The 21,910-nt window shown below is 35.3% G+C and overlaps 1 protein-coding gene across 2 annotated transcripts in view; it reads left to right on the top strand.

Moving 5' to 3' along the window:
• Positions 1–21,910, top strand: part of VPS13C (vacuolar protein sorting 13 homolog C) — a 194,053-nt gene that overhangs the window by 134,116 nt on the left and 38,027 nt on the right. For both annotated transcript variants that reach the window (XM_054687747.1, XM_037502618.2), the window contains exons 74-80: positions 1,401–1,514; positions 2,261–2,336; positions 3,304–3,467; positions 4,678–4,723; positions 6,269–6,392; positions 6,803–6,917; positions 12,007–12,095. In XM_054687747.1, coding sequence (XP_054543722.1) covers positions 1,401–1,514; positions 2,261–2,336; positions 3,304–3,467; positions 4,678–4,723; positions 6,269–6,392; positions 6,803–6,917; positions 12,007–12,095 — 728 coding nt within the window. The remainder of the gene's footprint in view (positions 1–1,400; positions 1,515–2,260; positions 2,337–3,303; positions 3,468–4,677; positions 4,724–6,268; positions 6,393–6,802; positions 6,918–12,006; positions 12,096–21,910) is intronic.

Raw genomic sequence — 21,910 nt, 5'->3', positions numbered from 1 at the left:
AGTTTCCACCAATTTCTTTTTTTTTCTTTGCAGTTATACATTAATGACATGGGGAAGGAATTGTGATTTAGGAGTGATTACAATTATTTCTTCAATGACAACAGATTCTAATCATAGTTTAGTAGAATTTTGCCAGAGAAATTCTGGTCCAGGCTAGTTCTCATGCCTCAGCTACATCGTGGTTTGAGTTTTATGCACAGAAACATACTCCTGTGTCAGAGCCTCAGAGTGGCAATGCTATCCTACGGACCTCCACAGTAGAAGGTCCTTTCTCCTGTGATATGTTTTATGGGTGTTACAAGTTTAAGTAAGGATATATTTTCATCTGTTTCTTCTTTTGGTTATTAATTATTTCCCAGATAGATTGGTTATTATTTCCCAGATAGTAATAAAAAATAAAAAAATTACTGAATTATGTATTCATTTAATAATGCATACTCAACCATAAAAGGTCAGTATAACACACTTGCCATTTTATAGTTTAGAATACTGAGACTTATCCACAGGCTCAGTGACTTGTCCAAGGGTAGATAACTTCTTAGTTCTTAATATGCGTCAAACCTAGTTCTGTCCAATTTGAAACTTGCCGCGGACCAGCACAGCAGTAGACGATGAGGCCACCTCAGGGTTGAGAGAAGCGTGCAGGGTGGTCAGGGCGTCGGCGAAAGAAATGACAAACAGACACACTTCAAGAGTGAAAATCTGAGTGTAATTTTCTTTGAGTTTGTGACCAGTATATATATATTTTCCAAAAGCACAGGAATGAATATCAATGAAATTAGCTTGCCCATGGGCTCAGTCTATCACCATCAGGGAGGTGATCTACATAACAAACAATGACCATTATTTAAGAAAGAAGGAAGTTTAGAAAGACAGATAAGGGATTAAAGTTCGTAGTTCTAGAAAGAAGGGATAAGATTTTTAGCATTCTTGTAGTGGTTCTTGGTGGTTATCTTTTGATAAGCTTCTGCCTTTTCAGGGAACTTCCGCTGAACTTCCTCTGCTTCAGGCTGTTTCCCCCCCCCCCACGCCCCCCCCCCCCAGCGCGCTGGTTGCCCAGCCGGATCTAGGGACCGTGGCAAAAGCCATTTCTAAAGATCAATGCGGGGGGGAGGTGCAGCAGGTAGGGTTTTGCTGTTCTTCCCCTGTGCGCTGGTTGCCCAGCCGGACCTAGGGCCGGTTAGCCCTAAAGGTCACTGCAGGGGGAGGTGCAGCAGAAACTCCTGTGTAAAATACTGGGATAATGTCTGGCACATAGTGAAGGATCAATTAATAGACATAGTGGTAGTTACTGTACATAACTTTCCTTTAATGACATCATTTATTCAGTAACCCCCTTTTTATTGCATCATCTTGTTCTTTACAACAGTTTGTAAAGGACTTAACTTTTTTCCATTTAGTTCTTGAAACAGATGTATGTCCTTGTACTGGGCTTAGATGTGCTTGGAAACCCGTTTGGATTAATCAGAGGCCTCTCTGAAGGAGTTGAAGCTTTATTCTATGAACCCTTTCAGGTATTGATCTTTATTTTAAGTATAGGCATAGAAAAATGAATGTTCTGGTTTTTAAAATAACATTTAACTTGTATTATATCTTGGAACTGAATAATGTTCAAATAACAAATGTATCAATTATATATTTTTTTATTTTAAAGTAATTGAGGTGACATTAAAGATTGTTTTAGAATTAACAATTAAAATATTTTTAGTGTCTGAGCACAAAACATGCCCACATTTTGCAGGACTTAATAAAGTTGTAAGGAAAAGTAGTATATAAAGATCCTTTTAAGGCTGTTTCACACTATGGAAAGGACTAATGAGGCAAAAGCTGGCTTTGTTTCATGTTCAAGCTTTCCTCTAACCTGTTCACATCCATTTAAAGGATCCAGGAGTGCAAAGCAAAGGTCTAAGAATGATAAGGCAGAGAGAATAAATGGGAGAATAAGAGAGTTGAAACTATATGGGCTCTTAGGCTCCTTACCAATGTGGTGAACTTAGTACTGGGAGACCAACTTAAGTTTGTGATTGAATTCAGTGTTTTGCTCTTACCTGATTTTTGTCATCTTAAAGGGTTTGCTGAGATCATGTGGGTTGAAAGTATCTTCAATATTTTGGTTAAAGGGTGAAAACTCTGTCTTCAGAACTCACTGTTATCACAATGTTCATGAATCACAGATTCTGTATATTCATGGAAACCCTTAAACACTAGATTAAAACTCTCAAACTATTTCAGTTTTAAATATCTAATGTTTTTTGTCCAGGGTGCTGTTCAAGGCCCTGAAGAATTTGCTGAGGGCTTAGTGATTGGAGTAAGAAGTCTCTTCGGACACACAGTAGGTAAGTATCATGTATCTGTGTGTCTATGTATATATGTAGATAGTACTATTGTTATAGGACAGGGAGAGGGGCAGCCCAAACCCCGCAAACCTGCCTATTCTACATGGGTTCTGCCATCCACCGCATCAACACAAAACATAGGAGACTTTAATGGGAAGGAACTTTAATAAAACTAGGAAACAATACAGGTAAGGCAAAGAGTCTAGTTTCTAAATGAAGCACCCAAAGTTACCCATCCCCTCGTGGGTAAAAGTCCATCCAAATGGGATTGGCCCAGAACAAGGCCCCAAAGCCTGCTAAAAGTCTAAAGCATCTTCCAGTGGGGACCCACAGCAAAGGGTCACAAACAACCGGACAAGCCCGGAAGGAAAAGAGCAAAATCAACATCAAGATAAAAGCTGCCATGGTCACCTCCCCACAGGTCTCACCCACATCTGTGTCACCCAGTCCACGACCAAAAGACAAGCGCAGTTTCTTTACGTGTCTCTAGGCTCCATGTGCCTCCTCCAGGTCTCCTGACTCCATCCTGCTTCCTTCCTTCCTCAGTCTCTTCTGCTTCTTCTCTTCCTGCTCAGCTCCACCCTCCCTTGGGTGGGGCAGGGAACCTCCCCCTTTCCTGGGGACCACCCTGTTACACTATAATGTATATTATAGTTATAAAATGCATTGTTTGTGTAAAACAAATGATTACATTTAACAAAAGAGGGATCACTTTTCTAATAATCCCTTTTAAAAGACGTGTTCCCTTGTTCTTAGGTGGAAAATAATTTAACATTGACTTGCTAGGGATTTCTTATATGTCTCTGTAGTATTAAAATATTTTTAACAAAAAAATATTTTAAACAGTTCTCTTCGATAATGTATGACTCAGAATTTTAATCACCTGTTAGTTTAAAACAATCATGTACTGTCTATTGTGGTAAGGCTCTTTAGGGAAACAATATAACTTTTCTGGGCCTTTTTACAGGTGGTGCAGCAGGAGTTGTATCTCGAATCACTGGTTCTGTCGGAAAAGGCTTGGCAGCAATTACAATGGACAAGGAGTATCAGCAAAAAAGAAGAGAAGAGATGGGTCGACAGCCTAAAGATTTTGGAGACAGTCTAGCTAGAGGAGGAAAGGGCTTCCTGCGTGTATGTCCCCTGCTGAATCTTCAAGAAACCCTCAACTTTTTAATACACTTTAGAATTTATTATTCTTTTTGGTTATTTGTAACTTACAATGCTTCTTGTGGGTAAAGGTCTGTCAGAATACCTGTAGTGATAAATTGCAGTCTTTTTTGTTTTCCTTCCTTATTATTACTGCCCTGCAAATCCCAGGGAGAAGGTAAAAGACATATGGTAAATGATGGTAACTAGTGGGAGGAGTTCTTAAAGTCATCAACTGGTATTTTTATAGGAAGAAGGTGTAGAAGTGAAGTGTTATAAAACCAGTAACTGCCTTTCCCTACTTTTTAGTACTTTAAAAATTTATACAGGTATTATATACATACTGTTTAATTACACAGGCAATAATAGATATAGTCTCCTTATAAATAATTAAGAACCTCTGAGTCTCCTTTTAAAAAGTAGCTTTATATAGGGTAAAATATTCTTTGATCACCTCTCACCTCTTCCCGGAGGTACCTAATCTTTTCATTATAGTGTGTATCCGCAGTTCTCTTTCTGCGTGTTTATATAATAAACAGAGAGTTTTCATTACTACCATTACTTGACAATTATTAAGAATATAAAAATATTACTGTTTTAATTTTGGAAATAATTTCAGGAAACTGTAACTACTTTGTGTGCCAGTGATTTGTAGTGTTGTGTATTATCTTAAAAATGCTTTATTTGGTTTTTGCTGTCCTTTAGCAAAATCTTCTATACTTAGACTAAATTACAAAACTATCTCATTAAAATTGATGATAATTAGATCCTAGTAATTTTGGGGGCTCTCTTCACTTATTTTACTGAGGCTTAAAGAAATGGAATCAACTACCCATGGTTATATAACTGATTCATGCCAGAGCCAGATTTAGAGTCTTTTGACTTGATTAACATTCTTTCCATCATAAAATTTTACTTCTGCAGGGTGCTCTATTTAAAATTTGTTATGATACTTAAAAAATCTTAGTTCTAAATTATATGTGTATTTTCACATTATCAAGTAAGTTCTCTTAAAAAATTATTGTAGTATATATTCATGTTGATTAGTAGTGCTGCACAGCTAAAACATTTGTTATACTGCAATGTTATTGAAGTGAAAAATAGAGTATTTCTAGTATGTCTGTAGAGACCTCTAGTGGTTGGTCTAAATTAAGCACCTTCCATTCTTTGCCTTCATGATTGATTTCTCTTCCAGGGAGTTGTTGGTGGAGTGACTGGAATAATAACAAAACCTGTGGAAGGTAGGTTGCAAATGTTCCCTTCCTGTACATGGTCTAAAGAGGTGATGCTTGGTAACTGTGATGTCATTGCTGCTAGGTCTTTAATTAAGAGACTCACTGACTAATTTTATATTCATAGTCTTCAATTGTTTAAGAAATGTAGATAATATACTACGATTCAGATTTTGAATGCTATTTTCAACAAGGCATAGGTAAAATAGATTCCTTTGTATGGCCAATAGTAATTGACTCACTTTTTAATTATTTCTTCAGTGCAATCCTTGTCAAAATCTCAATTCTTTGCAAAAAACTTTTATATGGGAATTCAGAGGACCTCAAATAACCAAAACAGTCTTGAAAAAGAATAAAGTTGGAAGATTTATACTATCCAATTAAAAAAATGTCTGCAAAGCTATAGTGACTTAAGACAGTATGGTACTAGCATATAGATAAATTGAATAAAATTGCAGAATCAAGCCCTTGTTTTTGGTCACCTGATCTTTGACAAGGATACCAAGAAAATTCCATAAGGGAAGAATAGTCATTTCACAACTGACTGGACATAAGCTGGATATAAACATAGAATTAATATATATGACCCAGCAATTCCACTCCTAGGTATATGCCCAAAAGATATGAAAATATTTTCACTCAAAAGTTTGTTCATAGACATGCACAGAAACATTATTCACAATAACCAGTATTTAATAGCAACCCAATTATCCATCAACTACTGCATAAGTAAATACATTGAATGTGATATATCCTATAAAAAGTAATCAAGTACTGATACAAATACAAAATGGATGAACCTTGAAAACATGATATTAAGTGGGAAAAAAAAAAACACTCCCAAAAGAGCACATATTGTTTGATTCCATTTCCAGGATATGTCCAGAATAAGCAAATCCATCAAAATAGAAAGTAAATCAGTGGTTGCCTAGGTTGGGGTTTGGGGGAGGGGAATGGAGGTAAATTGCATAGGTTTGCATTAGGAGGAAATAGAGAATAATTTCTAATGGGCAATGAATTTCTTTTTAAGGTGTACAAATTTTCTAAAATTAATTGTGGTGATAGTTACACTATTGAATATTCTAAAACTACTGTATTTGTACACCTTAATGGGTAAATTATATGGTAATTGATAATATGCTATGTAATATGGTATATTATAATTCAATAAAATATTTATTTTAAAAGAAGTATACTTTTTGAAAAGTTGACCCACATTAAAAGAATATTTTCTCATCAGTTCTTAGACCTGCAGTCACAGCTATTGATTAAACTCCTGATAAGTAGTTGTCAAACTAGTATAGGAGAATTACTAGGAGGGCTTGTTAAAACACAAATTGTGGGCTGCCTCCCAGAGTTTCTAATTCAGTAGGTCTGGCCTCATAATTTGCGTTTTAGCACACTTTAAGAGCCATTATTTTATATGTTGGGATGAAATTTTACTTCTTTAGAAAGCCAAAATCTAGAAGTTTCCTGGGTAAAAGAGTTTTGGCTTGGGCTTTTGTTAGTCCAAAGTTGCTTATTTTAAAATATATATTCTTTGTCATTTTGAAGGTGCCAAAAAGGAAGGAGCTGCTGGATTCTTTAAAGGCATTGGGAAAGGGTTGGTGGGTGCTGTGGCTCGTCCAACTGGTGGAATCATTGATATGGCCAGCAGTACCTTCCAAGGAATTCAGAGGTAACTAAGAGCACAGTATTATCTGTGTGCTAACTGCTGCTATGAATACATAAATAGGTTAAATATTTTACCTGCTGTTACCTCTTCATGACCTTTCACCAGGAAGTAATAAAAAGACACTTTTTATGGCTCAACTTTTATTCAGCATTTGCCTTGTGCTAGACACCAAGACCTCAATGAGTACATGACTTAGTCCTTGCTTTTATTATTTTGACATTTTCTTTAATATAAGGTGAGGAAGCTGGGAACACTTGGTTTTAATACTTGTCCCATTATTTTTGGCAAATTAAGTGTACTCATTATTTTTTATCAATATTAAATAATATGAATGAGGTGTTTAATAAAAATGTTTTTATTATTTTGAAAGCTTCTCACATATTTTCTTATACTTACTCTCCTGCTTTATACAGGGCAGCAGAATCAACTGAGGAAGTGTCTAGTCTCCGTCCCCCTCGCATGATCCATGAAGATGGCATAATTCGCCCATATGACAGACAAGAATCCGAGGGCTCTGATTTATTTGAGGTATGAATTCTATTCCTCATGGTCATGAATGAAATTTAACTTTAAAGATTTCTAGGGGGCCTCCCCGGTGGCGCAGCGGTTGAGCGCTGGGTTGCGAAGCTGCCCGCGGCCTCTGCGGCGCCGGTTCGATCCCCGGCTGCTCCCCGGCCACAGGAGGAGGGTCCCACATGGCGTGCAGACTTCTCCTGCCGCCCGCTGCTCCCCTCAGCAGTGTACTTCGGTCCTTCTGCCTGCTCTGCTCCCCGCTCTGGCTCTGGTGAATTCTCTCACCCTCCCGCGCTTCTGACTGTACCCAGTGCATGTATAAACAAAAAAAACCAAACAAACCAGCAAACAAATAAATAAAGCATGCCTCTATAAAAAAAAAAAAAAAATAAAGATTTCTAGGACCAGAATTTCAGGGTTGGTTCTTTAAGTTCCTGCTCCATAATCTAGGATTACACAAGGAACGTGGTTTATAGAATTTGATTATATATGTAACATGTGTAACATGTTAAATGAGAATAACGTAATTTTTTCTGCACAGGAGCAAAGCTCTTTTTTTTTTTTGTGCAGAAAGGATAATGTTAAAGGAGTCACATATTTGATCACTGTGTGGTAGTTCATTTCATTAACATTATTAACTTTGGATTCCTGCTTTGTGGCTATTTACTGGAATTTTACCGCTTCCTTTTTTCTCCAACCAAATTAATGTATTTGGACTACTCTGTAAATCTAGATTTATCCAGGTGAAAAAAAGCTGGAGGAGAGAAAAACAGATTTTTTACAATTATAATCTTTTTAAATCTTGAAAAAGATTAAGGTTTTGGACTTTTATTTTAGTTTCAACTTTACTGTACTTAAATAATATATACCTATATAAATTTCTATCTACCCTCTCTACTTCCCCCCAAGTAAATTTGTTATCATTTTCCTACTTTGACATAAAATGAAATAATTCTCCATTGTTCTTTGTCTTTGGTTTTTATTGTATGTGGTTACATTTTATCTTTCTTCATGCTTCTAACTTTATTTTCTTTCTTTTTCTGCCTACACAGCAAGAACTGGATATACAGGAGTAAATGTTTCCTATACTACTACTTGATTTCATCCTTTAAAATCAAAACAAACTGTGGTATTAATTGACTGTCTTTGATTTATTCAGATTGAGAGTGCATTTTAATGAAATTTTCTTGGCAATTTTCACCTCTATCTGAACTTTTTATCATAGTGACTTGACTGCAAAAAAAAAAAAAGGGATATTCCTGATAATACTGTACAGGAATAAGACATCAATATAAAATATCAAAGAATTCAGGAAATTAGCACTCTTTTGCATTTAGTGAGTGACCTACTGAGCTAAGAAGCAAACACATTTATTATCATTTTAAAAATTTCATTTTTTATGGTATTCATGTGCATTTCAAGTAAAGTTGAAAAAATAGAACAATTATTACACCCATCCTATTGTACATTAGTTATGTTTGTGAATCCTGATGATGAAATTACATAATTTAAGTTTCACAGATCAATTTACTCAAATTATGGGACTTTTCACTGGGGCATATGTTTTAGTAATTGAAGTATCAGTTGCTCTGGTTCTGTTCTTAAACATCAAGTAGAAACTAGCACATGAATTTTGAAATGTTCCCACAATCTCTTTCTTCTTTTTTAATCTTTTAGTGTCCTTGCTAGATAAATGGCAATCATTTTATATTTAGGTTACATGTATTCTCAGCCTTTAGCATTTATGCTGTTCAAAAATTGAATCTCCTTGTTACTTATATGTATCTCACAAGTATTAGTTTTAGTTAATATATAGAAGTTGAACATGTAATTAGGTAAATTTCTTTTTGACAGTTGAAATTTACAGATATATTTATTTTTAAAAACCTCTCCTTTTTGCTTTTTCCTTTAAGATAAGAGTGTCCTTTAAGGATTCACTATCTTAATAGGAACAAAAATAACTACAAATTATCATTTTGAAATTAGTACCTCCATGATTGATTTTCACTTGATCTTAGCCAAAAGGCTGAGAAGCGATACTATGATTAATTTTCAAAGTAATTTGTTTTCATTTCTTTTTTATAAGTGATAATAGTGTTTAATTTGATTTAGCAATGTCTTATCTAGCAACCCTCATTCTTTCCCCCAAATTGAGACCAAGTATAACCTTAGATTTAATGTTTTGTACATTCTAAAATAACGAAATTGTTAACATATATTCAGTTGAATTATGTATTTTTTAAAACTGTAGGTATCAAAAGAATACATTGAAGCATTATAAAGAAGAATGACATCCAAAGACCAGTCTAAAACTGTAGCTGACAAACTTTTCTTGTGCCTAGATAATTGAGGGTTGGCAAAAATGTCACTGCATGTACAATTTCCTATGAGAATCAAGCACAATAACTAATTCAAGATGCTGTCTTAAATCATCACTAATAATTGCCCTTCCTCCTTAGGTAAAAGTAATGGTTTTTAATTTTCCTGGATATATCATAATTTTTAAAGACATTTAACTTTTGGGAAATCACATATCTTATTAAAGTATTTTTCTTTATTTACTGTTTAGTTCTTTATGTTATTAAACTTCCCTTGTGATTTCCCTTTTAGCAACTGCATGTCAATAAGCACAAAACTTACAGAAATTTTAAAATCATTGTAGCTGGAAATGATAAGATCACATATAGTGATCTTACCTGATTTATTAGTTTTGTTGACAATGTAGTTTTTTAAACTTTTGCATATTCTTGTGGTTACCGAAGAAATAGATTGTACATTAATGTGAAGATTTGATGGTTTTCATTCCTTGGGTGGCAAGGGTAGGCATGGATAATTAAGAAATTTAGGCTGTTTGATCCCTTGCCTATCAATTGGGTACAACATTTATTGATTATGTAGATAATGCTGAATATACAAAACAAATGACTTCTGTCTTTTAAGGGCCCAAGTATAACAGAATATGTAAATATTAAAGAACACTGGTGTATAAGGATATATTCTCCTAGTTCTTACTGTAATATGGTTACATTCTAAATAATTGTTTTGGGAATCTTTGATTTATCCCATTTTCTTTTCCTCCTGAGTATCTCCTTGGATTCTTTAACACTTAGTTACTAAATCATATGCTATGTTTTCATAGGGTATGCTCTTCTGCTTATCTTTTGTTCAATTATTAGGGTAATTACTATTTATACACACATATTTATATACATATATATAATATATATTGTCAGTTTTTATTTAAAATTCAGTGTGGTTTACATACTTTTGATCATATAATATTAAAAATGTTGAGTCCTTTTCCTTTTTAGTTACATTTTCCATGTTTATAGAAATGCTTCTTTCTTAATTCTTACATTACCATCTATTGAGATAGCCTTACATTGTATATTTGATCATTCCCCAGTTCTTGATATTAAGGTTGTTTCTCTTATTTTACTAACATAATAATCCTGTATTAAACATCAGTATTCACATTGCTATTTCATATCTTGTACTTACCTTAGAATTTACTTGAAAATTGATTGCTTTGGCTAAATATTGTAAATTCTTCAAATTGCATTTTGGGAAGGGAGAGTGAATATTTTAGCAACTAATCTGGTCTCCTGCTGCCATCAGTGACTGACCATCTTACTCTGAATCTCAGAGTGTAGTGGGTTTTCAGTAGTGTTGAAAACAAAATGTCTGCTTAAAAACTTTCAATGATAGTTTAAAGCACATGAGCCTAAGAACTAATGAAAATGCATACAGGATGGAAAGCAGGTAGTAATTCTTGTATATTGAACCTCAAATCTAAATATTTTAACATACTTCAAAGCCAAAAATAAATATACTAAATTATTATATTGATTTTCCTTTTAAAGAAATTAAGGTATAACTGTTAAAAATGTAACTAATTTACACAGGTAAGATGTAAAACAAGTTACACTTTCCTCTGAGATTCATTCTGAAGATGAAACCCCAGTTCTTTGGGGAGTGATCTTCCTTATTCATAGCATTTCATAATTGACAAGGAGTGACTGGGGACCAAGGATCTTTAAAGTTTATTTAAGCATTGACATAATAGTACTTTCTCTGCTTATGATTATATTGATTATATTATCCTTTTAATGATATTGTTGTATTCTTAGTTTTAAAATGTTCAATTCTTATTTATTAGGTATGTTCATATTCTGTATTTTCTTATATATTAGCTCATCTGACCTTTAACCATGCATTATAGATACGGTGATTAATAATATTTCATTAGCATTTCTTATAAAATAACTATTTTGTTGGTATTTAATGTGTATGTTGACTAGTTTAAATCACAGTAGTTTTGAAATGAAAAATATGTATTTTAACATGCTGCTGTTTATACTTGAATTATTTTATGCTTGTAATTGTCTTTAACAATAAATTGTGCCAGCTATTTGATGTCTTAAAAACTCTTTGTAGTGATATTGTCGTTACATTTTCTTTCTGTGAGAAATATAATTTGACACATGCATGTACTTCTTTTATATATTTAACCTATAAGACCAAATATTCAGAAACATTAGATATGTTATCTTGAACTTTATTAATTGTATATCTGCCTCTATATAAATCAGTGGCCCTTAACCTTTAAGAAGGATCACAATCCTATTGAAAAAACTGATGAAAAATATGAATTGTCCTATGAAAAAGTTGCAGAACTGCGTTTTCAGAATTTCATGACATATTTTAGGTTTGTAGATCTCAAGTGCTTCTGGGACCCCAGGTTGATAATCTTTGCGGTGCTAGTGTTGCACTTTTCTATTAGTGTATGCTCATATTCTCATGAATTAAAATGTGATTGTTTCTAGTCGGTATTTTAAAATGCCTAAGTTATTACAGTATGAGATGTATCTTATCACATCATTTAATAAGCATTTGATATATATTTGTCTTTTAAGGCATAATAGAAGTTACTTATAAGCTTGCTATGAATATTTTTCTCATTTTACATGCCAATAAGTAGAACTGAAGTTTTGTTTCTAATAATTTGTTTTAAACTATTATAGTAAATTAGTAGACGTACAGTATTAGAAATAACTATCTGGATGCATTACTAGCCAAATCTTGAGTCTTGTTTTCTTTTCAGAATCATGTCAAAAAGTTAGAAGGAGAGACTTACCGGTACCACTGTGCTATTTCTGGGAGCAAGAAGACATTCCTTATGGTTACAAATAGGTATTAACTTCAAATCACATATTTTCAAATGCATATTATGTAGATCATAAAAATTTTGGGGACTACAGTAGCAAAGAATGTGGAGAATTATACTTCAACTGCAAATGTTAGTTGTCATAGAATCACAATAATACATATCTGGATAGGTCCTATGAGATCATCTGCTCCAACCTCTTATTTTGGAGATGCTGAAACTGAGACTTAACAAGGTTCAGGGACTTATTCAAGTTGGACAACTACTGAAAGACAGAATCTAGGATAGATTCCCTAAGTGCAGTAGTGATACTGATAGATATGAATTGTAAATCCAGTTATGGAAGGAGAATTCATAAATCACTTTGTCAGTGCTCATTTGTTTGCACATTAGTAACACAAACAATGGTAGCAATGTATTTAATTTTACATTATTATTATTATTATTATTAATCTTTAGTTAAAATATAAAACAACATAAAAATATAAAAAGTAGCCATGCTCCTAATACATGCAAATTTTTTGGTAGATAAATCCTTAAAACCTTGGAATCCACAGAGAGAAGAATTAAGAATAATGAAGTCCATGTGGGCAAAGTAATTAAAAATACTATATTGAAGTAATATAGAGACCATTTCCTTACTGAATACCACGGTCATTCTTAAAAATAATATTCTGTGTTGCAATTCATGAGAAATATTTTACATTTTAAGATCAAAATTTTAAATATTAGATCCTTTAATTTATATTTCTTAAAATTATTAAAGTAATCTCAGATAACTGAGTGTAAATCACTTTTTGCTTATTTGATTTTATTTTGGAACGCTACCCTATTATGAAGGATGGTATTATTAATGTGAGTTTTTTCCATGTATTTTGGAATTGGCAGACATCTTTTCCAATAAAATAACTTGGACTAAACTATTAAGTTTATTTTCCTGAGAGTTACCCTAGATCACTTATCCTAAAATGACAACTATACGTAGATAATTTTCAAAACATTCTAAAGTTATATCTTGATATTTTGTAGGACTAAGGCAAAGTACTTGCAAAAGCAAAGTCTTCATTAGATTAGATTTAAATATATTTTGATGGGAAGAAAAAAAAGGAAAACTAAAGTGACAGGATTCAGGCTTAAAGCTACAAACTTTTTCAAAGATTTGTCATCTAGTTTGCTCATTATTTAGCAAGTAAAAATGCAAAGCAATCTAGAAGCCTTTTTTTTGCAGGTTTAACACATAATCATTTATTTTTATATTGTATTCATTAGATTAAACCAAAAGCCATGCTTATTTTGCATTGTGTGTTGTAGTCAGTTGACAATGGCAATATGTTAATTCACTTTAAAATCGTATGCCTTTTATATAATTCAACACTATTAATGGAAATCAGGTTTTTTTTTTTTTAATAAACTTAACATTTGCTTGATTTAGGCATTTGTGAGAATACATTATGCATCAGGTTTTTTTTTTCCTTCAAGTAAATTGAGAAATCATAGTAATTTTATTTTTTTTTTAATTTTTTTTTGCAAATATTTTTATTGCTATTTCAAGTTTACTGATAAATATAATGATCTGGTTGTGTTTGTCAATATCCCACATCTTTTTTTTTAATTAATAATGAATTTTATTTTATATTCCCATACAATTTCAACCCCCCATTCTGACCCCAGTCCCTCCCCTCCTGCCCCCACCCCCCAAAAAGTGTCTCTGGTTCATAGTTTTTTGTTGATTTTGATTTTCACTTTCCTACAGTTATTCATTTTCCTGGTCCCTTATTTAAGTTTTCTAGATTCCTGCTATGAGTGAGACTATCCGGTATTTTTCTTTTTCTTTCTGGCTTTTTTCGCTGAGCATGATCCCTTCCAGCGCCATCCATGTTGCTGCAAATTGCATGTGTTTATCTTTTTTAAATGCTGAGTAATATCCATGGTATATATGTACCCCATCTTCTTGATCCAGTCATCTATTTTTGGGCATCTGGGCTGTTTCCAAAGCTTAGCTATTGTAAATAGTGCTGCTATAAACATAGGGGTGCAGGTGTTCTTTGGAATTGATATTTCTGTGTCCTTTGGGTATATACCTAGGAGTGGAATTGCTGGATCATATGGAAGCTCTATGTTTAGTAGGTCCAGAAATCTCCACACAGCTCTCCATAGTGGTTGGACCAGTTTGCACTCCCACCAACAGTGCAGAAGAGTTCCTTTTTCTCCACACCCTCACCAGCATTTGTTGTTGCTAGTTTTTTTAATATGTGCCATTCTCACTGGTGTGAGATGGTATCTCATGGTAGTTTTGATTTGCATTTCCCTGATTACAAGTGATGTTGAACATTTTTTCATATGCCTGTTGGCCATTTGCATTTCTTCTTCAGAGAAGTTTCTTTTTAGCTCTTCTGCCCATTTTTGGACTGGATTATTTTCTTTGTTGTTGTTGAGTCTCATCAGCTCTTTGCAGATTTTTGTGATCAGTCCTTTATCATTAGTGTTGTGTACAAAAATGTTCTCCCAGTTGGTGGGGTTTCTCTTTGTTTTTGTTATTGTCTCTTTTGCTGTGCAGAAGCTCTTTAATTTGATGTAGTCCCAGCTGTTTATCTTTGCCTTCACTATCACTGCTTTGGGTGATGTGTCTGTAAAGATGTCTTTGATGTGCAAATCACGTAGTGTTTCGCCTATATTTCCTTCTATGTATTTTATGGTTTCAGGTCTTATGTCTAGTTCTTTAATCCATTTTGAGTTGATTTTTGTGTATGGTGTGAGGTAGTGGTCAAGCTTCATTCTTTTGCATGTAGCGACCCAGTTTTCCCAGCACCATTTATTGAACAAACTTTCTTTGCTCCAATGCATAGTCTTTGCTCTTTTGTCAAAGATTAGTTGATCATAAATCTGTGGGTTTATTTCTGGATTTTCTATTTGATTCCATTGGTCTGAATCTGTTCTTGTTCCAATACCATGCAGTTTTGATGATTATGGCTTTGTAGTATAGTTTGAAGTCTGGGAGTGTGATGCCTCCATTTCCTTCTTTTTGTTTCAGGAGAGCTTTGGCTATTCGGGGTTTTTTGTGATTCCATATGAATTTCATCAATAATTGTTCTATTTCTTTGAAGAATGACATTGAAATTTTGATTGGAATAGCATTGAATCTGTATATTGCTTTTGGTAGGATAGCCATTTTAATAATGTTTATTCTTCCAATCCATGAGCAGGGGATGTCTTTCCATTTCTTTGTGTCTTCTTCTATTTCTTTTAACAGTGTTTTATAGTTTTCTTTGTATAGGTCCTTTACCTCTTTTGTTAGATTTATTCCCAAATATTTGATTTTTTTTGTTTCGATAATAAAAGGGATGTTTTTTTTTTATTTCTTCTTCTTCAGATTTATTGTTTGTGTATAGGAAGGCTACTGACTTTTGCGTGTTGATTTTGTATCCTGCCACTTTACTGAACTGATTGATGAGTTGAATTAGTTTTTCTGTGGAGTTTTTGGGGTTCTCTATGTATATTATCATATCATCTGCAAACAGTGATAGTTTGACTTCTTCTTTTCCTATTTGGATTCCTTGGATGTCTTTCTCTTGTCTTATTGCTCTGGCTAGGACTTCCAGTATTATATTGAAAAGCAGTGGTGAGAGTGGACATCCTTGTCTTGTTCCAGATCTTAATGGAATTGCTTTCAGCTTTTCACCATTGAGAATGATACTGGCTGTTGGCTTGTCATAGATGGCCTTTATGATGTTGAGGTATGTTCCTTGTATCCCAAGAATTTCAAGGGCTTTTATCATGAATGGGTGTTGCACTTTGTCGAAAGCTTTCTCAGCATCTATTGACATTATCATATGGTTTTTATATTTCTTTTTGTTGATGTGTTGGATAACGTTGATTGATTTTCGAATGTTAAACCATCTTGTGTCCCTGGAATGAATCCTACTTGGTCATGGTGAATTATCTTATGGATACATTGTTGGATTCTGATAGCTAAAATTTTGTTGAGGATTTTTGCATCAGTGTTCATTAGGGAGATTGGCCTGTAGTTTTCCTTTTTTGTGTTGACCTTATTTGGTTTTGGTATTAGTGTAATGTTGGCTTCATAGAATGTGTTTGGTATTGTCTCTTCCTTCTCAATTTTTTGGAAGAGTTTGTGAAGGATAGGCACTAATTCATCTCTGAATGTTTGATAGAATTCATTTGTAAATCCATCGGGTCCTGGGCTTTTGTTTTTGGGGAGGTTTTTGATTACCATTTCAATTTCGCTAATTGTAATTGGTCTGTTTAGGTGTTCTATTTCTTCTTTATCTAGCTTTGGGTGATTGTAGAGTTGTAGGAATTTGTCCATCTCCTCTAGATTGTTGAACTTGTTTCCATATAACTCTTCATAGTAGTTACTGATTATTCTTTTGATTTCTGCTGTGTCCGTTGTGATTTCTCCTCTTTCATTTTGATCCTGTTTATTTGTGCTTTCTCCCTTTTTTCCTTTGTGAGCCTGGCTAGGGGTTTGTCTATTTTATTGATTTTTTTCGAAGAACCAGCTCTTGGTTTCATTAATCTTTTGGATTGTTTTTTTAGTTTCAATTTCATTTATTTATGCTTTGGTTTTTATTATTTCTTTTCTTCTACTGGATTTGGGGTTTTTTTGTTGTTCTTTTTCTAGATCTTTGAGCTTCGAGATTAGGTTGTTTCTTTGAGTTCTTTCTTGTTTCTTGATGTGAGCTTCTATTGCTATATATTTTCCTCTTATTACTGCTTTTGCTGCGTCCCATACATTTAGGATATTGGTGTCCTCCTTGTCATTCAATTCAAAGAATTTTTTAATTCCCTCTTTGATCTCCTCATTAGTCCAGTGGTCTTCCAGTAGTGTGGTTTTTAGTCTCCGTGAGGTAGGAGAGTTCCTTGCCTTCTTTTTATGGTTTATTTCTAGCTTGATGCCTTCATGGTCAGAAAAGATGGTTGGTATGATTTCAATCTTGGTGTATCTGTTGATGTTTGTCTTGTGCCCCAGTATGTGATCGATCCTGGAGAATGATCCGTGTGCGCTTGAGAAAAATGTGTACTCCGTTTTTTTGGGGTTTAGTGTTCTATAGATGTCTGTTAAGCCCAAATGCTCTAGGTCCTTATTTAGAGCTTTAGTTTCTTTACTTATTTTTTGTCTTGTTGATCTATCCATTGTTGATAGTGGTGTGTTGAAGTCTCCCACTATGTATGTGTTTTCTCTGATGTCTGTTTTCAGAGAGGACAACACTTGTCTGATATATTTTGGTGCTCCTTCGTTTGGTGAGTATATGTTAATGAATGTTATTTCTTCTTGAAGTATTGTCCCCTTGATCATAATGTAGTGACCATTGGGGTCTCTTTTTATTTTTGAGTTTGAAGTCTGTTTTATCTGATATAAGTATAGCTGTTCCTGCTTTCTTTTTTGGTCCATTTGCTTGTAGGATTGTTTTCCATCCTTTAACTTTGAGCCTATTTTTATCTTTTGTAGCTAAATGTGTTTCCTGGAGACAGCAAAAGGTTGGGTTTTGTTTCTTAATCCAGGCTGCAACTCTGTGTCTTTTTATTGAAGAGTTTAGTCCATTTACATTTAGAGTTAATATTGATATGTTAGCATCTGTATTTGCCATTGTGTTTGTCTTTCCTTTGATTTAATTTATTTATTCTTTTAATAACTTTTTTTTTTTTTTGGTCTTCTTTCGTTGTTATTCGTCCCTCTGAGGTTCTGGCTTTAGGATTCCTTGTAGTATTTTTTGGAGTGGGGGTTTAGTCGTAATGAAATTCCGGAGTTTCTCTTTGTCTGGGAAGGTCCATATTCTTTCTTCATAGAGGAAGGAGAGCTTTGCGGGATAGAGTATTCTTGGTTGGCATCTGTTTTCTTGGAGTCTGTTGACTATGTCCCTCCACTCTCTCCTTGCCCGTAGTGTTTCTTCAGAGAAGTCTGATGTCAGCCTGATTGGTTTTCCTTTGAATGTTATCTGTTTCTTCCCTCTTGTCAGCTTCATTATTTTTTCCTTTTCCTGGATTCTTGGGAGTTTTACTATTATGTGTCTTGCTGTGTTTTTCCTTTCGTCGTGGAAGTTTGGTGTTCTTCTTGCTTTTTGTATATCAATTTTCAGCTCCTTCTTCGCATTTGGGAAGTTCTCTTCAATTATCTCCTGGAATATTTTCTCTGTTCCTACATCTCTCTCCTCTCCTTCTGGAATTCCTATAACTCTTATATTTCCTTTCCTCATGGAGTCAGATAGTTCCTGAAGTCTTTCTTCGTTCTTTTTCCTTCGTACTTCTCTTTCCTTTTCTGTTTTGGTTCTTTTTATTTCTGTGTCTTCAAGAGTACTTATTCGTTCTTCCATTTCATCTATTCTGCTTTCATTGCTTTTCCCAGAGTTCTTTAGTTCCTGCATTAATTCTTTGATCCCCTGCGTTTCTTTTGCTTCCCTCTTTAAGGACTCAATTTCATTCTTCTGAGCATTGTTTTCCCTCTTTAGGGACTCAATTTCCTTCATGAGTTCTGTCATTTTTTTAATCATGGCAAATTTAAATTCTCTTTCTGGAAGGCTCAGAAGTTCTTCCAAGTTACTGTTGTTACAATCTGGGAGGTGGTTTTCTTTTTGTGGTGTCCTTTTTCCTGAGGGGTTGTTAGGTTGCGTGTGGTTCTTCTACTCACTACTGTCTGTTTTCTAATTTGTTGTATGCATTGGGATACTGTGTTGCTGGGACTGGCTGGCATCTTGGGTAAGCTTCTCCGCTCCCCTCTGGCTTCTCCAGGAGCCATCTGTCGGTTTCAAGCAGTCTTTACTAAAGAAGGGTCCCTGTTCTAAAATGCCGATGTGGGGACACACTCCCCTGTGTGCTTGGTCTGCCCCGGCAGTGGGTTCCTGTTCCCCTCTGGGTTTGGACTGCAGGCCAGACGGGGCCTGGCGTGGGCGAGCTTCCCCGCGCACCTCTGGCTCCTGAGGGAGCCTTCTGCAGGCAGTCTTTACTGAAGAAATGTCCCTGTTCTAAAATGGCGATGCGGGACACACTCCCTGCGCGTCCGGTCTCAGGCACACTCTTCTGCGTGCCCGGTCTGCCCTGGCCGTGGGTGCCCGCTCCCTCTGTGGGCTCAGACTGCTGGTCTGAAGGGGCCTGGGGTGGGCTAACTTCCCAGCTGGTCACGGGCTCCGCCTTCTGCCTGTCAAGTGGTCTTTTCTGAAGAAAGGTGTTAGTGACTTTTTTTCTGGTCGCTAGGTGGCGCCAGAGATCTCACCTAGAGCCCTTGGGGAGCTGTGTTTTTCACCCCGTGTGGCAGGGAACAGAGCGGGAATGCTAAGGAAAACCTCAACGGCTTTGGGGTGCTGTGTCTGACTTGTGCCCCACCGTCGTGGAGAGCCCACGCCCCGAATTTCGTGCCCCAGGTCTCAGTTCCAAAGCCCTCAGGTCCAGGACGCGGGCTGTAGCCCAGTTAAGTGGCCGCAGCAATGGCGCCTTTTGCACCCGGCTCCCGTGTCTGGGCGCCTGGTTTCTGATTACTCAGTGAGGGACTTTCACCTCAGTGAGGGACCTTCACCTCATTGAGGGACCCTGTGCGTCTCCCCGCAAGCCTAGGTCTCGGGCGCGGGGACCTGGGCAGCCATGATCCCGATCCGCGTTTGCTTTTCCAGCGCACCGCTTTTCCGCACAAGCTTACCGGCCGGCCTGGGCTGTGTGCGGGTCTCCCGCGGTCTCTGCTGTTCTCTAATGGCGCCTGGAGCTCACCGCCGCGCGAATCCTGCAGGGTTCTCCACAGCTCCCGTTCACGGGGTGTGGTGGCTGCAATAGTTCCTTTCCACTCACAGTCCCGCTTCCTGCGTAGTTTGTTCTTGTTGGTCGTTTTAGTGTGTTGTTTTCCTCCTCTCTGTGGGTCGGAGAGTGCTGACTCTGTAGGTGGGGGAGGGGAGCAGGGTTCTGCACTTCCCTCCCTTCTCGTCCTCTTTTATGGCCACTTTCTTCTTCGGGCAGTTTGCTGGAGTCGTCCGTTTATCTTCCGTGTCCCAGTTCTCACTGGGACCTGCCGCTTTTCCTCCCTATTAACTTTTTTTAATGGGAGATCTTACTCGCAGCGTCTCCTCGCCGCCATGTTGCTCCGCCCCTCTCATCATAGTAATTTTAAATCTAGTTACTTAAGAACTTTTTAGGAGGCAATTAGTAAAATAATATTCCTAAATAGTATATTGACTTGGTCTCCTTTTACCTTTACTAGACTCTTTCTAACAGGTATATCTTTGACTGAGGTAGATAAATGTTCATCTGTTTGACCTTTAATGTCTACATACAAATTGTATTTCTTCCAAAATTAGTATTTATAAAATAGCTTTTTTATTGCTAACATTATACTTATTCAGTGTAGATGATATGAATCAGGAGTCAATGAAATCTTTTTAAAAGTACACATAGTAAATATTTAAACTCTGAAGGCTGTATGTGTTTCCCAACTGTAAACGCTCTTCTTCCAATGGGAAAATAACTATAACAATATGTAAATGAACTGGGGTAGATAAATTTTATTTACTAAAACAGGCCACAGACTGGGTTTATTCCTGGGAATGGGATCCCCTAGAATTGGCCTTTAGAAGTAGTCTCACCATCCAAAGATAGTAGCTGTTATATCAGATTTTTGCAGTTATATGTATTTTATAAGAATTATGTACCAAAAAATTGCATTATGCCTGCTTAATTAATGTAGGGGTTTTTTTGTTTTTGCCTGATAATGTATATTGTGAATACCTTCTCAAACTCTTAAATATTCCTTGAGAATTTTTTTTATAATTACATAAAATTGTATTTATAGATATCCTATAATTTATTCAAATGCTACCTTACATTCAGTTTTCTCCTTCCCAATATTTTATTATTATAAACATGTCAGTGTAGTTGTCTTTTTTTAACATCTTTCTCATTATAATTACTTCCTTAAGATAAATTTTATCAGTGTAATTGCTGATTTAAAAGTTGTGTAGGTTTTTGAGGTGCTTTTTATATATTCCCATGTTATCTTCTCAGAAAGAGTGTATCAGTTTTTTTAAAATGCAACTGACAATATATGAGTGTTCTTTCTTGTGTGTTTTGCTAAGTCTAAGAATTATCATTTAAACTTTTTTGTTTTGCTAACTTAATGGGTAGAAGATAATGTATTTGTTTTAATTACCATTTATTTGATTGCTAGTGAGTATGACTATTTTATATACTTATCCATCTATATTTTCTGTTCTGTGAATTGCTTGTTTATATTCTTTGCTCATTGTCAGTTAGTCTTTTTCTTACTGATTTTCTTTAAAGTCAGTAAAGCATTTTTTATAAATTAATGATTTTAGCTCTTTTTACCCAATGTATCATTAACATTTTAATGATTATATATTGATTTTTTCCTATCAGGCTTTTAATTTTTTCACATTGAAATTCATCCAAAATTTGATTCTAATATTTTTTTCTTAATAGTTTTTACAAACAAAATATGAGTTCTCATGACATGAATTCATTAGGCTGCAGCTCCACTTGTCAGTTTTAACAACAACATAGTATTTATTTTAGGAATTTGTTCATCTGTTTCATATGTTTGGACTGTTACAACGAAAGTACTGTTGGCTGAGTGGCTTAAACAACATACATTTATTTCTTACAGTTCTGGAGCATGGGAAATCTAACATCAAGATTCTGGCAGATTCTATGTCCAGTCAGGTCCCATTTCCTGATTCATAGATAGATGTAGTCTTTCTGTGTTCCTCACAAGGCAGAATGGGCAAGAGAATTTTCTTGGCCTCTTTTTTGTAAGGGCATTCATTCACATTCATGAGGACTCTACCCTCATAGCCTAATCATCCTCCAAAATCCCCACCTCCAACTA

This window comes from Talpa occidentalis, unplaced genomic scaffold (assembly GCF_014898055.3).
Source record: "Talpa occidentalis isolate TD23 unplaced genomic scaffold, MPIMG_talOcc4v2.1 talOcc4.11, whole genome shotgun sequence".
Lineage (NCBI taxonomy): Eukaryota > Metazoa > Chordata > Mammalia > Eulipotyphla > Talpidae > Talpa > Talpa occidentalis.
Note: the sequence above shows the minus strand (reverse complement) of the source record. Positions and strands in the feature narration are given on the sequence as shown.